At 38.8% G+C, this 17,508-nt stretch overlaps 1 protein-coding gene across 5 annotated transcripts in view; it reads right to left on the reverse strand.

Moving 5' to 3' along the window:
- wdcp (WD repeat and coiled coil containing) overlaps nt 1-17,508 on the reverse strand; it is a 98,609-nt gene that overhangs the window by 70,469 nt on the left and 10,632 nt on the right. For 2 of the 5 annotated variants that reach the window (XM_087977422.1, XM_043676992.2), the window contains exon 4: nt 5,151-8,802. In XM_087977422.1, coding sequence (XP_087833548.1) covers nt 8,630-8,802 — 173 coding nt within the window. In that variant the 3' untranslated portion in view covers nt 5,151-8,629. Of the gene's footprint in view, nt 1-5,150; nt 8,803-17,508 lie in introns of those variants that run through there. The other 3 variants (XM_043677002.2, XR_015752361.1, XM_087977438.1) reach the window with 3 other exon arrangements.

Here is a 17,508-nt window from a genome sequence, read left to right on the forward strand (position 1 = left end):
AAAAGGCCCAGCAATCACTTCTCTAGCTTCCCACAGAGTTCTCAGGTACACCTGATCAGATCCTGGGGATTTATCCACCTTTAATTGTTTCAAGACATCCAGCACTTCCTCCTCTGTAATCTGGACATTTTGCAAGATGTCACCATCTATTTCCCTGCAGTCTATATCTTCCATGTCCTTTTCCACAGTAAATACTGATGCAAAATATTCATTTAGTATCCCCCCATTTTCTGTTGCTCCACACAAAGGCCACCTTGCTGATCTTTGAGGGGCCCTATTCTCTCCCTCGTTACCCTTTTGTCCTTAATATATTTGTAAAAACCCTTTGGATTCTCCTCAATTCTATTTGCTATCTCATGTCCCCGTTTTGCCCTCCTGATTTCCCTCTTAAGTATACTCCTACTTTCTTTATACTCTTCTAAGGATTCACTCGATCTATCCTGTCTGTACCTGACATATGCTTCCTTCTTTTTCTTAACCAAACCCTCAATTTCTTTAGTCATCCAGCATTCCCTATACCTACCAGCCTTCCCTTTCAGGAATATACATTCTCTGGATTCTTGTTATCTCATTCCTGAAGGCTTCCCATTTTCCCACGAACATCTGCCTCCAATCAGCTTTCGAAAGTTCTTGCCTAATACCGTCAAAATTGGCCTTTCTCCAATTTGGAACTTCAACTTTGGTCTATCATTTTCCATCACTATTTTAAAACGAATAGAATTATGGTCGCTGGCCCCAAAGTGCTCCCCCACTGACACCTCAGTCACCTGCCCTGCCTTACTTCTCAAGAGTAGGTCAAGTTTTGCACCTTCTTTAGTTGGTACATCCACATACTGAATCAGAAAATTATCTTGTACACACTTAAGAAATTCCTCTCCATCTAAACCTTTAACACTATGGTAGTCCCAGTCGATGTTTGGAAAGTTAAAATCCCCTACCATAACTACCCTATTATTCTTACAGATAGCGGAGATCTCCTTACAAGTTTGTTTCTCAATTTCCCTCTGACTATTGGGGGGTCTGTAATACAATCCCAATAAGGTTATCATCCCTTTCTTATTTCTCAGTTCCACCCAAATAACTTCTCTGGATGTATTTCCAGGAATATCCTCCCTCAGCACAGCTGTAATTCTATCCCTGAGCAAAAATGCCACTCCCCCTCCTCTCTTGCCTCCCTTTCTATCCTCCCTGTAGCAGTTGTATCCTGGAACATTAAGCTGCCAGTCCTGCCCAACCCTGAGCCATCTTTCCATAATTGCTATGATATCCTAGTCCCATGTTCCTAACCATGCCCTGAGTTCATCTGCCTTCCCTGTTAGGCCTCTTGCATTGAAATAAATGCAGTTCAATTTACTAGTCCTACCTTGTCCCTGCCTGCCCTGACTGTTTGACTCACTTCTGTTCTCAGCTGTACCCGTCTCAGATCGATCTCTTTCCTCACTATCTCCCTAGATCCCACCCCCCCACCTTACTAGTTTAAATCCTCCCAAGCAGTTCTAGCAAGTTTCCCTACTAGTATATTAGTCCCCTTCCAATTTAGGTACAATCCATTCTTGTACAGGTCCCTTCTACCCCAAAAGAGATTCCAATGATGCAAAAATGTGAATCCTTCTCCCATACACCAGCTCCTCAGCCATGCATTCATCTGCTCTATCCTCCTATTCCTGCCCTCACTAGCTCATAGCACCAGGAGTAATCCAGATATTACTACCCTTGAGGACCTCCTTTTTAAATTTTTGCCTCTCTGTAGTCACCCTTCAGAGTCTCAACCTTTTCCACTCCAATGTCGTTGGTTCCAATGTGGACAATGACCTCCTGCTGGCCCCTCTCCCCTGAGCGAACATTCTGCACCCTCTGAGACATCCTTGATCCTGGCACCAAGGAAACAACACACCATTCTGCTTTTTCTCTGCTCACCACAGAAACATCTGTCTGTACCTCTGACTAAATCCCCTAAAACAATTGATCTCTTGGAAGCCGACGTACCCCTCATTGCATTAGAGCCAGTCTCAATACCAGACACTTGGCTGTTCGTGCTACGTTCCCCTGAGAATCCATCACCCCCTATATTTTCCAAAACAGCATACCTGTTTGAAATGGGTATATCCACAAAAGATTCCTGCCCAAGGTGCCGACCTCTCTTGCCCTTCCTGGAGTTAACCCATCCATCCTTCCTATAACTGCCATTCATCACATACAGTTGCTGTTGCAAATTCCTCATCGCTTCTATCTGTCTCTCCAACCGATCCACTTGATCTGATAAGATTCGCATCCAACAGCATTTATGGCAGGTACAATCTGCAATAACCCTTAAATTCTCTTTAAAATCCCACATTGAAGGTGAAGTGGGTAGTGAGACAAATGACTACTAGCTTTAGGATGCTGTCCTTGCTGATGGAGTTGGTGCTGTCTGGTGTTTAAGTCCTTGGTTCGGCTAGCAGTGATATCGACGTTTCGGGCAAAAGCCCTTCATCAGGAATAAAGGCAGTGAGACTGAAGCGTGGAGAGATAAGCTAGGGGAGGGTGGGGGTGGGGAGAGAGTAGCATAGAGTACAATGGGTGAGGAGATGAAGGTGATAGGTCAGGGAGGAGAGGGTGGAGTGGATAGGTGGAAAAGGAGCTAGGCAGGTAGGACAAGTCCGGACAAGTCATGGGGACAGTGCGGCGCTGGAAGTTTGAAACTAGGATGAGGTGGGGGAAGGGGAAATGAGGAAGCTGTTGAAGTTTAGCTCAGCACTGTCCCCATGACTTGTCCGGACTTGTCCAACCTGCCTAGCTCCTTTTCCACCTATCCACTCCACCTTCTCCCTCCTGACCTATCACCTTCATCTCCTCCCTCACTCACCCATTGTACTCTATGCTACTCTCTCCCCACCCCCACCCTCCCTTAGCTTAGCTCTCCACGCTTCAGGCTCACTGCCTTTATTCCTGATGAAGGGCTTTTGCCCGAAACGTCGATTTCGCTGCTCGTTGGATGCTGCCTGAACTGCTGTGCTCTTCCAGCACCACTGATTCAGAATCTGGTTTCCAGCATCTGCAGTCATTGTTTTTACCTCGGCTAGCAGTGAGTCCAGTGTTTCTTTGGCCAGGCTGATGTTAATTCATGTGAATAGGGTTGTTGCATCAAAGGAGACCATGATTTTGTTATCTTCTACCTTGGTGCCTTTGATGATGTTCAAGAATTCTTGGGTGGAGTGGATGGAGTGGCATGAGTCTTCTACCAGGTATTTCAGTTTATAGCCAAGTTCCTTTGCTACTCTGTACACTTCGACAGGGCAACACATCCATCCGAGGACAGGCTAAACATAGCCACGTACAAGAATTCCAATAGACTTGGCATTCGAAACGGAACTCCATCAACCAACACATCAATTTGGACCCCATTTACCAACCTCTGACCAAAAGAACCGGAAATGGTATCACCCATCTTAACAGATGAAAACACTTAAATAGAAAGAGAGACAAAACACCAGCGCTTCAACGGAAGCTCACTGATGATGTCACCTAGCATGGAGACGAAACTTCTAACCAGCTCAACGAGCAAACGTACAATCTGAACCTCAACCTGAGCTACAAATCCTCTCAAAAATCACAAATCTTAGTTGTTTAGACAAACAATTTTATAGCTTTGAAAAATGAATATCAATAAGCTCTAATGTCTCTAACAATGCATTTTAATTGTTTTGTTCTGCAGAAATTCTGCAAATCTCTGATGATTATTCCCCAATGATTTTGTTACGGATGAGGTGAGGAGGCACACTGAGGGCCAAACTTCATTAGAAGGGGGAACAAACCCCATGATGGTGACACGAACTTGATTCACATACTTGCCCATAGACAAGTGAGCTAACTAGTCCCCAACCACCCATATCAATAGTAAAATTTGATGTTTCAGGTTTAGAAATACAGAAACAAAGTGTTAAAATATGAACATTAGCATGAAACTATTGACAGAAATAGTTCACCATGGTTTCTGACCAACAAACAGAAGGTCTTGACTTGCTACCTCCAAAGCTTAAACACCAACTTCCTGTTTTGAACAGCCATCTCAGAAATACTTCAGCAACAGGTATTTTGTCCACTTAATAGTGTGGCGACCTCCCAGGAAAAAGTAAAATAAAGGTAATTTAACAAGGTAAACTAGTAGTGGGAAAGGATCCCTCTTGCTATTAGGTACACTGCAAATCAACTCTATTGTCTACAGTTTAGCCTGAGAAACAAACCAAATGTTTTTATATATAGCTTCCACTTAGGTTAGCAAAATAAAACAAAAAAATGCAATATTAAGTGATCTTTCAATTTACAGAATTGTTCAATATTTAAGGTTTTCTTTGAAGTATGTAATACACAAGATGAGATTTCCCAGAGGTTTCTTGATACAATTCTCTGCTCAAAGCTATTATTGGTAATTAAAAGTGTAGATATTAATGTAATTCATTTTAAACAGGCAACTTAAAAGATCACAGAAAATACTTCATAACAGGAGACTGAAAGCTTTGGGTAAAATAATCTGTTTTACATTGTCAGTCACTATTTCTTATAAATGGTATGCAAATAGACTCGCGTAACATCAACTGGAAAATATACCAAGCAGTTGAGGTAACTCCAGATGTGGGTACAACAGCTGTTGCCAGTATTTCCCACTGGCATGTCAAACTCTTCGGATGTTCTGCCAAAACTAATGGGACGCGTAGAAAACATCCACCCAAATACTCAAGAGAATTTCCAAACGTGACACAAATTACATGAAATGTCACCTGATGCATTAGTTATCTGCATCATAGTAAAACTGGACAACATTAATGCTGGTGTATCCAGCTGGTATAGTATCAGATGGACTACTTAAAACCTATGAAGGAAAAAAGTCATTCATTGAAAAAGAGTTTTAAAAAAAACTGCTGGCTAAGTTATGGAAAGAACCATGCCTGGGAATAATTGATCTTTGATCCTTCTAAAAACAGACTTTACGTCAGAAATCGGGAGTCCACTTCAATTATTTAAATGACTCAATATGAGAAAACTAGCCAGAAAATCATTGTGATGAGCTAATATGCTCCCAGACGAAGATGCAATAGCATGTAACCTAGTCTGCTGTCTTTAAATTTGAAAAGCATTTCCTTAACAATATGATATTGGACTGACAATACGAATTGCTTCATTGATTTTATTGGTGATAATATGAATATCAGATTTAAAACCTCCTTACATTTCTCATACTTCTTGTTAATTTCATATTCTTGTTCTTTCCAATGCAAAGAAATACAGTTTATCATCAGTTAATATAACTCTAAAAAAAGGGGAAAAATAGCTAAGTGAGTCTTGAAATCATTCTGAAGACTTCGCACACAAAACAATCTGCTCCAAACCTCACCCCCAACTTTCAAGTTACTTCACATATATAAATGTCAGACTTCCAAGATTTATGATACTTAGACATAGGTGATCTCTTATAAAAGATTTTGCTGCAGGAATCTCTACAACATCTACAAGACAATGAGAAAATAATTCAAATGATTACTGTTCAAAGCTGTTGATTTGTTTCTTTATCTCCAGTAATACTTCAATCTTCCTGTTACTACAAGAATATCAGTGATCAGTTGTCCTCCAGGAGGGCTGCAATTTTCAGCTTCTTAACATTTGTCAACTGCAGTTCTCTGCTTGTTAAATAAATGGACAGGAAATTATAGGTTGGCAAGCATAAAAATGGCCAATCCCACTGTGATCTTTTGATATTTCAATTTTAGATGCTGGCGTGGCTTCCTTGAGTTTTGAAGGCAGCCGAGATGGAAAGTTGTTTTAAACTAAAATTGCGGTAATTCAGAAAATTACAATGTTGACAACAACTGAGTAGCATGCAAGACAAAGGCATCCATGGTTTCAAAATCTGAACAGCTCATATAAGTAGTCTGATTAATGTAACATTGGCTCACAGTGAAAGTGCCTAGATTTTAAAATTCTGACCCAAAATTCTAATCCCTCCATGATTTCACCCCATACTTTCTCAAAACTTTCCTCCAATCCCATTTCCTGCTGAGATATCTGTGCTCCTTTCAATTCAGTTCTCTAGTGTATCCCTGATTTTAGCTGAAAATGTGTTGCTGGAACAGCGCAGCAGGTCAGGCAGCATCCAGGGAACAGGAGAATCGACGTTTCGGGCATAAGCCCTTCTAAAATCCCTGATTTTAGTCAATCCACCAGTAGTGGGCATGCAGTGAGTTACCTAAGCCTCTGCATTAAACTGTCCTCTCTGCCTCTCCACTTCACTTTCATTCTTTAAGAAATTCCTTCAAACCTAGCTCTTTGACCTAGATTTTGATTTTCTGACCCGATTTCGCCTAAGTGTTTAAGGGTCAGATTTTGTTTTCCAATGATCCTCTCAAGTGCATTCAGATATTTCACACACATACACATATGTGTTTATATATATATATATTAAAAACTCCTTTAATGTAATAAATTGCTGCTGTAAATATCTAAACAAAAAAATGAATAAATTATTCTAACAAAACCTTTTCTTCAAAAGTGAAATCGGTACTGCGTTTTACAGGATAGCTATCAAAATAAACAAAGTTATTTCTTAAAAACACTTAATTTTGCTAAACTTCCACTCAAGAAATGACATTTGCAGAAAATCAGCACAAAAAACAAAGTACTGAGAATGTTGGAAATATCAAATAAAAATACAGTCCTGGAGAAACTCAGTAGGTTCAGCAGCATCTGTGGAGAATTGAAAAGAGTTAACACTTCAAGTCTCCTGGTTCTTCTTTGGTTTCAATGAGCAGTCATACTGGACTTGAAACACTAATTTTGTTTTTCTCTCTTCACAGATGCTGCCAGGCCTGAGTTTTTCCAACCAGTGCTTTTAAAAAAACATTTTATTTTCGTAGAATTTCCCAAAATCTCCATGTTTCAATCCCTCCAGTCAGGTTTCTGCCATGGCACATTACTGAAACAGCTCTTATCACGTGACAAATGATACCCTGTAACACTGTGACAATGGTAAACATTTCCTTCTTGTCTTTCTGGACATGTCTGCTGGCTTTGATACTGTTGATCATATGACACACCTCCAACACCTCCCCACTGTCGTTCAAATGCAAAGAACTCATCTGGCTTCATTTTTACCCATCCAAATCATAGTTCGAATAACACTAGCAAAGGTATCGCTTTCTGCTGTTTCAGCATGACTTCCGATGTCCCTTAATGATCCATCCTTGGCCACCTATTATTTTGCATCTGCAATGCCCATCAGTGACATCTTCTGAAAGCACAGCGTGGATTTTCACACATATGTTGATGGCACTCATCACTTCTCCGGGCAACTTCTGACACAATCTGCAACCTTATTTTATATTTGACCCAAAGATGAACTGACCACATATGCATGTCATGTACTATTGCCAACTCTGTACCATCTTGGGACTTCATTAGCTCCACCTATCCCCTAATCCTTTAACATATCTGCACTGATCTAATTCAGACTCCTTAAGCATTTTCAATTTTCAGCCATAGTGGCTAAACTTTCAACTATGTAGGCCCTAAGCTCAGGAAATCCTTCTCCACCTCACCATCATCATTAAGAAACTCCTCAAAACTCAGGATGTTACCATGCTTTTGGTCATCTGGCTTATCATATGGTTTGTTATGTCACTTTGCTTTATAAATTTCTGTGAAAAACCTTGCGTTACTTGAATTGCTCTAGAATAAAGGCTAGTAACTCGGGAAGCTTCTGTCATGACTAAAGAAAGTAATGGAGTGATTTGATTGAGTTTTTGAGAATGTGAAAGGAATTGATCAGGTGGTTAATGGGAAACCTTTTCAGCTGGTACAGCAATTAGGACAAAGGGATATAACTATAAAATAATCACCATGCTATTCAGAAGATGAATTAGGAAACATCTCTTTGTGCAAAGAGTGATAGTAGTTTGGAATTTTTCTCCCATAAGATGATGATGCTCGGTCAATTAATATTGTTAAATTCCAGACTGACAGATCTTTTTTTCTAGCCAACGCTTTAAAAGGATATGCATCAAAAACGCATAGAGTCATAGAAATGTACAGCACAGAAACAGACTCTTCGGTCCAACCCATCCGTGCTGACTAGATATCCCAACACAATCTAGTCCCACCTGCCAGCACCCGGCCCATATATCTTCAAATCCTTCCTATTCATAGACCCATCCAAATGCCTTTTAAATGTTGCAATTGTACCAGGCTCCACCACTCCCTCTGGCAGCTCATTCCATACACACACCACCCCCTGTGTGAAAACGCTGCCCTTTAGGTCTCTTTTATATCTTTCCCCTCTCATCCTAAACCTATGCCCTCTGGTTCTGGGCTCCCCAACCCCAGGGAAAAGACTTTGCCTTTTTACCCTATCCATGCCCTATGCATTTAGAAGACAATTAAGCCATTGATTGACAGAACAGTCTTGAAGACCTGAATGTCCTTCTCCTATGTTTCCATTTCCAATGCAGACTCCAGCAAAATTAACGAACACTTTATGATCAGCCACCTTGCCATATAAATTCAAATTACTTCATTATTAATTTGCTCAAATGTGAACACAATACATAATAGCTAAACTAAACAAAGTATTTCACTACATTCTGACCACATGCAGCACAGGTCACATTGTTCTCTGAGTTTCCAAACTGATACTGTCGGTTGGAGACGGAGGTGGTGGGAATTCTATAGATCCTGTGTTTAGCCTCCCATCACGAATAATAATTTCCTGATTTGGTTTGAACATTAATGGAGCAAATCCATCATCATCTGCTGTTAGAACAATCCAGTTAGAACCTACAAGTGAAAATAAAAAGATTACTTACAAGATGCTATTCGAAACAGTACCAAATAATCTTTAATTGCTTAATGGCTATTAAGTAAGTAATGTTTGAAACAAAAAAGGTCAAAAATGGACCTGTGATGATCCTAGTTCCTACAATATAACTTCATTATAAACTTTCTTTCAATCTCTATTTTTTTTCCTAGTTGGTCTGGTGCCAAACATTGCAAACAAAACATTATACATGACTGGCTTATGGTATTCTAATATTATCAATTTCACAGTGAATTAATATTGTTGCCTTTGATTTAATGTTTTAAGTTATCATGATGCTCAATCCAAAACTACTGCACATAAGTTGCCTGCAGCCATAATCATCCAAGTGGTGGTGTGACTCTAGTGTAGTCTGACACCTGCAGCTGTCCCACCACTCAAGAAACTGGTATGTACATAAATCAGGATATAAACACGTTTTCAGTTTCCTTCTTGATTTACCCCTTGTACAACTATGAAGATCAGCCAGCATGAAAGTAGAGTTAGGGATCTCCATTCCTGGGACAATTATCATCTCACACTGGAATCAATGTGTGTATTGGAGAATAAGGTTAATGAACATTACCAGTAAGTTCATTTCTTAGGTCAATGCTTTTCAACACCTGTATGTCCAAGCTTATACCTTACAGGACTGCTAATAAATTCTTAACTTCATTATTTTGAAATGAATGGTGTTAAGCATAATTACAATGTGCCATTTTCTTTCACCTGGTTTTTAATAAAAATTGCTTTTTTTGTCAGCTGTGCAATCTATTAAAGTGTGTTCAGTACAAAGGCAGGTTGTTGGTGCACTGTCCACTGAGGCATCCATTTTATCAGTGATATTGTGCCATTGCTTTCCATTTTCAGTAGAAGACTAGGTTCACATCAGCCAGGATCAGTACACTACCAGTGCTATTCTGATCTGTCCATGAGTCATTTAAATAACTGAGCTAATCAAACCTGTGTCTATCAGATGTGGTGCATCTAGTGCTTAGGTTAAAAAAAAAAGTTTGATGCTTTTGTGTGTTTGTTTAATTCTCATTTTCAGTCTAAATTGCTGGCTAGCAGCAATTCAGAAAAGACAACCAATGTGTTTCGCTCTATAAGTATACAGCAAGTCATCTGTTGGACCTCCTCAGGTTGACATAAAGAAACTCAAAACACAGAGGTTGTGAAGGGGACACTGATGTTTGGGCAGGGTATCATTAACTCATATCTAGGTTTGTGCCCCGGAAAGGAGATTCCAATTTTGCTGCAGAGTATTAACACAAAACAGGAGAAAGTAGTAATGCATGGTAAGTCGATTGGAAGGTAAAAAGGGTGTTACATACTGCCTCCTTTGCTGGGAGGTACAATTATATCCTAATGGTCAGTCATTGCTCACTTCATTTGGGCAGGCCTCAAATAGAAAGCTGCTGACCCACCACAGTCCATGTGTTTCATTGGGTACTCTTAGCTTATAGTGTTTGTTCAACCAATGGGCAGAATTCATTGTACCAGGCAAACAAAACAAAAAGATGCCGCCAACCTTTTGATTGGCAAGTTGAAACATTCTGATCATGCAAGTAACACTGACTGATAGATGGCTTGCAGCTGGTCAATAACACACGTAAGATCCCCCTGGTTGAGATGGAACCTGACAGGGGGACCATCGACAAAGCTTCATTATAAAAGACCAGGCTGGATGAAAACAGATTAAACAAAAACTATTACATGATCATCTGACAAAGGGAGTATTCAGAGCAAATGTGAGCAAGGTGTACATGTCACTGTAAGGAACTCACCATGCTAATTGATGAAATCACAAAAATATTTCAGAACAAGTTCCCTCTACCTAACTCTCAGCTCAAACAGTTAACCTCATTGTATCTATGCTCCAAATGTTATACTGCACCAAAGGCAAAGAAACAGTTCTAACAAAAACTTCATCTGGCTATCAGCAGGATCACTAAGTCAGAATATTACTACCCACCAGGAGATTTCAACACAAGAATGATTGCAGACCATGAAACATGACTTATGGAAGATGAAGTCAATCTGCAGAAGTGGAGAGAAGTATAAAAATATGAAAGAGAGACTCAGCAAAGGGTAAAAATACAGGCCATCCCACCATTTGCTGTAATTGTTTAAAAATGTATTAATTAAATCTCATCAGCTTCAATTTGTAGAATTATTTGCAGAAGTTGAGAGAGGAGAATAAATGCAAAATGCGAATGCATAATTTTGGAAAAGCAACAAAACACGGAGGAAAAGAAATGGAATGCAGAAAGGTACGGTCTCTTCCACAGAGGGTGTAGCACAGGGAGGATGTGGCCAACTACAGTACACTTTTTGATGACTCAGCTAAGCACAAACTGTAACTGAATTTGGGGACAGCAGCTCAGATAATAGAACAGTTCTTCAGTCAAGTGAAATTTTAAGGCTTACTTTGGCTCAAATATATTTTTGTGCATCTCACCAGGAAAAAGAAAGATTGGACTATGTTGAACATTCTTGAATATGGCTCCTTGTGATTTCACTTAAATTTTAAATACTGCTTTCTACTTGTTGAATTTAATACAGATCTCCAAAGTATTTCCATTGTAAGTCAATGTGAGAATTAATTTCATCAATCTTTAGTAAGCAGTTACACTATGACACAATTTTCCAATAACTAACCATTTCCACATTAAATGCCAGGCACTTTTTTTATCTTTTCAATTTCTTTACTAAATAAAGTGGATCAAGTTAAGTTTGCATATGGTACCTGATAAAAGAAAATGTATTCCTGGAAGTTCAAACTAGCTGAAGCAAAAATCCTGAACTAATTTTAACTTCAAGATTACCCTGACAATCATATAACACAATCAATCAGTGAGATTACCTTTTACTGCTGCTTCGAAAAGGTGAAATAGCTTTTGTTTGAATTGCTGAGAATTGCTAGCTAAGGTAAGATCATAACTGTTAGCTAGATTAAGCAAAACTAATCAAATTTCTTTTAAACAAGGTTCATTTTAAATTAATTTGGAAAGGTAAACGGAGTCAGAACAACGTGAATTTAAAGTACTTGGAATCACACAGTGGACAAGAGATCCTTCAACCCATCAAATTGTGCATCGACACATAAGAACCACCTGACCTTCTATCTAATCCCATCTACCAGCACTTGACCCTGAATGTTAAGATATGCCAAGTGCTCATCCAGGTACTTTGTAAAGGATGTGAGGCAACTCACCTCTACCATCCTCCTATGCACAGCATTCCAGACCATCCCCACCTTCTGCGTAAAATCATTTTTCCTCACAACTACATTAAACCTCCTACATCTCAGCTTGAACCCATGTCCCCTCGTGACTGACCCCTTCAACTACGGAACAGCTGCTCCTTATCCACTCTCTCCACGCCCCTCATAATCTCATTGCACCTCAATTAGATCACCCCTTGGTCTTCCCTGCTCCAAGAAAAACAGCCCAAGTCTACCTAACCTTTCCTCATAACTTAATGTTTCCATTCCAGATAACATCTGGGTGAATCTCCTTTGCACGCCCTCCAGTGCAATCACATCCTTCCTGTAACGTGGTGACCAGAACTGCACATAGTACTCTAGCTGTGGTCTCACCAAAATTCTACACAACTCCATCATGGCTTCCCTGCTTTTGTCACCTATGCCGCAATTGAGAAATGCAAGTGTCCCATATGCCTTTCTCACTACCCTGCTAACTTGATTTTCTGCCTTCAGAGATCTAAGGACAAACACACCAAGGTTCCTTTGTTCCACAGAACAACCTAGTGTCAAGCTGTTCTTTTAAATACTTTCTTGTTAAACTATTCTTATCAAAGTTCATCACCTCACACTTTGCAGGGTTCAATTCCATCTGCACATTGATCTGTTTGACCATCCCATTTATACCTTCTTGTAGCCCAGGATACTCAACCTTACTCTTAACCACCAGACCAATCTCTGTCATCTGCAAATTTATTAATCCAACATCTGACACAATCAACTATGTCATTTATATAAATGATGAATAATAGGAGACCCAGCACAGACCCCTGTGGTGCACCACTGGACACTGACTTAATCATTAGAACAGCCTTCGGTCATCATCCTCTGTCTCCTACAACTGAGTCAATTACCCTGTATCCCATGTGGATTTGTCTTCTTGATAAGTCTCCTATGTGGGACCTGATCAAAGGCTTTGCTGAAATCCATATAAACTACATCAACTACACTCCCCTCATCGTCATGCCTGGTCACCTTCACAAAACATTCAGTTAAATTTGTTCAGCATGACCTTCCTCTGATGAAGCCATGTTGACTATCCTTGATCAAGCCTTGCCTCTCCAATTGGAGATAGATGCTCTCCTTCTGAATTTTCTCCAACAGTTTCCTTATTACTGACAAGAGACTCACTAGTCTATAGTTCTCTGTCTTACCTCTAAAATCGTCCTTAAATATCAGAACCAAATTAGCTGTTCTCCAATCCTCTGGCATCTCCTCCGTTGCCAGATAGGAATTAAAAATTTGGATCAGTGAGGAGTCAGGTTCAATCATAAGATGATGGAAAAATTGAGATTGAACAGAAAACATGAGCCAATAAATAACATTTGTAATCTTTTGAAAAAGGGACTAAAAATCATACACAAAAGTACAACGTTTAGTTAAATGCTGGAGGCATGAGGAGTAAAATGTCTGAACCAGAAGCAACTGGAGCAGAAGCAAAAATTGGTATTTTAGAAGTTGTGCAGACACTTCAGAATCTCAGGGTTATTTTACAGAATCATTGTGGTGTAGAAGGAGACTATGGTGTGGAAGGAACCTATCATGTCTGCACCATCTCCATTACTTAATCTGGTGGTCTTATCATCTAATACCAATCTCATATCTTTTCGCCATATCCCTGCACACCATTACGATCCAAAAAAAAAATTCCAATGCTCTCTTGAATGTCTTGAATGAACCCACCTCCACCATATATTGGGAGTGGCACAGTGGTTAGCACTGCTGCCTCACAGCACCAGGGTCCCAGGTTCAATTCCTGCCTCAGGTGACTGTCTGTGTGGAGTTTGCACATTCTCCCCGTGTCTGCGTGGATTTCCTCCGGGTGCTCCAGTTTCCTCCCACAGTCCAAAAATGTACAGGTTCGGTGAATTGGTCATGCTAAATTGCCCGTAGTGTTAGATGCATTAGTCAGGGGTAAATGTAGGGGAATGGGTCTGGGTTGCTCTTTGGAGGGTTGGTGTGGACTTGTTGGGCCGAATGGCCTGTTTCCACACTGTACGGAATCTAATCTAATCTAATATTTCCAGGCAGTGCATTCCATACTCTAACAACTCACTGCGTGAAAGGGTTTCTCACGTCACTCTTGTTTCATTTGCACATCACTTTAAATCTATCCCCTCTTATTTTTGTTTCTTTTACGAGCCAAAAGCTTGTACATTAAGACATAGTTTGTTTACGTCAGGCAGATTATCTTTGTCTCCTCAAGACATCAAGCATGCTAAAGAATTTGTGAATCTGAAAGGAAAGTAAAATTTTAATTTTTAGCTGAATCCAAAATAAAAGGATTACACTAGCAAATTATTTATGACATGAGAGACCATACTTTTTTTGTGATGAAACTATACAATTGTATGTCAACAATGTTGCAATAACGAGATTAACTGGGAATACTCGATGAAAATAATAAAATGGATTGATTCCTTTTGTCAAAAGGGCAGACAGAAGAACCTAATTCCGATGTGTTGTGTTCACCGATAACACTTCAAACAATAATTTTCAAGCTGATAAATAATGGATTATATGACAGGAACCTCAAATTCAGACTAATTATATCCATTTTAATAGCTCGGAAGTTAGAAGTAATTGAACCTCTTAGGGTAAGTGACTAAAATTTTATCAAATTTCAGATCTGACAAACAGAACCACCAACTTGTCAGCAAAAATATTTGAATACAAGAAAATATACTTAAATACAAGGAGCAAACTAAATAATTGAATATGCGCTGTTGAAAGAGACAATAATGAAGAAAAGTAGAAAATCTTTGCAATTTTCTTCAATATAGAAGACACAAACATACTAGAGAAAGAAATATAATCTAATGCATCCATCGAATTTCTACATGTCTGGGAAAACCCAAGACCGAGAACCTGGGAGAGATGAGGATAGGGAAAGCATGCAAACAGCACCAGAGACATTCCCTCTATTACTGTTTCATTAAATGCCTGAATTAGTGCTTCCAAATAAACCTGTTGGACCTGGTGTGTGTGATTTTTAACTTTGTACACCCAGTCAACACCGGCACCTCCAAATCATTAAACTATATAAAACAGGATAATTAAAATGAAGAAAGGTAGTATGTTATGTATACCCTACAAAGAAGAAAAGCTTTGGGGGGAGAATAATAGATTCAACCGGATTAAAATTGATTTGGTGCATGAAGGGCACTGATAAAGAAGCAAAACCTATCATTTCGTACTGATATCAAAAGTAGTTAGGAAGAAAGTTAAAAGATTAACATGCTACAATTGAACACATATGAATTAACAACAAAACTAGGATATTGGAAATAATTGGTATGATAGGCACCAATAAATATTTATTTCATTCTCTTGGGATTGCTAACTTTCAATCCTAAAGAAGTTCTCCTGAATCCACTATTTCATTACAATTGCTAATATTATACATTTTTTTCCATTAACAGAATGCTATCTGATTCAGTCAAAAATTTAAACTCACCCCATTGTATGGAAGGAAATATAACATAACAAAAAAAGTGGTCAGTAATCAATACTATTCAAGATTATATAGTTTTGTATATTAGAAACAACAAATATACTAACTGTATTCAGTTCAGTAATTTTGCTTGGATTTACTTAAAATACATCAGATTGGAACAGTTCAAAACACTTCAAGATGAAAGTTACAATACAATATCTGCAATAATATTTGACATGTTTATCAAATAATTGTGTGTGATTGTTTATTTCTGCAAAGTATTTTTAAATGAGTCTTTGTTGCTTACATCTGTGATTCTTCTGATGCCCACCATCACTTAGTTTATAATTTCCTGGTCCTAACTGCCTCCTCCTCACTGTGGATGTCTAATCTTCGACACCACCAACACCCATCAGGATAATCCGAGAGCTCTGGCAATCTCCTTAAACAAAGGTCCAGATCTCTACCTATCTGTTCTCATATTGAACAATTTATTTAACTTCACTGAATTCCTTCTGTTAGGAGTGTTAGGTTGGTACTTTCATGGATCCTCGCTACTGGTCTTACCTGGTCTCCACCTGTTTTTGTCTTCACCCACATCCATCTGCCTACTCAAAATACCAGGATCAAGGAATAGAGGAAATTTGAATAAATCTCTAACATCTAATTAGATTGTGATGTGAGGTATTGGAGTTTAAGGAAATAAGACCAAAGAAAAAGCAGAGGCCATACTCAATGTTTCCCAAAGTTTCTCCCACTGAATTTCCCACCTCAGGTGCAACCCTCAGTGAGAACTGAGAGAGTGAGAGCATGGGAGGGGATTTGGAGCACAGATCACTATGACAGCTGGAGGTGAGAAAATATGTCAGAGCAGTTTAGGGGAGGGGGTAGTTAAAGAAGAGGCTGAATTCTATGGTGCCATGGAGCTCAGGACCCTAACTCACGACCTCATTTGAGTTCCCAATCTTGCATGTGGGAAGCCATGCACTACATTGATAAAAGTAACAACACTAGAAGGTAGAGTTTAATAAAATAATTAGAAACAAAAGTCTGAGAAAACGATATTGACATGAAAGGTAGCTCCAAATAAAGGAAGAATAATAGTATGTCATAAATGAATGTTTGATTACTTGATGCTACAGTACTACTTGCATTTGTTACTTGGAATAGCTGACAACCACTAAAATCAAGTAGGGAGTATTATCTAAAAATGCATTTGGACAACTGTCAATATTCTCAAAAGATGTTTCAATACAGTCATTGGTGGCAGATTCTTCTCACCTGGAGTTTTATAAATTTCTGTATACTACTTGAGAATACCTTTAATTCAAACACTAAAAAACTAACTGTCAAATAAATTAGATCAACCAATTGTCCTATTTGTTGAGGTCACAGGAATAAATATAAATGTCACATATTAGGGCATAATCGGATTTCAATTGTCAGCCTTAGCTCAGTAATCTCCAAAGACAATCTCAAGAATCTATTTCTATTCATAATAAACATACATTGCCTGAACTAGAAGATACAATTTCATGTAGTTGCAATGACTTGTGTTTTATCTGGTTCTGCAAACAATATAATTTTAAACAGCATACTGAAACATTACGAATCTAACTTATTTTTAACTATTTTATCACACAAAAGGAATGTAATAATTAGAGTGTTCTAATTTAAATAATACAAGTTACCCATCCTTTGGAACAGCTGCTCTAAATTAAAAATCAAACAAGATTTTCAGAAATGTATTTCTTAAGAGTTTAAAAATGGAAAAAAAACAGATACAACACAACAACCTGCGCACTTTTCAAACTCAACAGCGTAATTATTGAAATACAGCTAAATATTATAAATCGAACAAAATGACTAGAAATTTGAAAACAATCCCTCTGAAAATTAAGATACAGCATGGAAACAGACCCTTTGGTCCAATCAGTCTATGCCGACCATAATCCCAAATTAATCTAATCTCACCTGCCTGCGCTT

This window comes from Chiloscyllium plagiosum, unplaced genomic scaffold (genome assembly GCF_037043375.1).
Source record: "Chiloscyllium plagiosum isolate Xiang-an unplaced genomic scaffold, Cpla_swu_hap1 HiC_scaffold_3, whole genome shotgun sequence".
NCBI lineage: Eukaryota > Metazoa > Chordata > Chondrichthyes > Orectolobiformes > Hemiscylliidae > Chiloscyllium > Chiloscyllium plagiosum.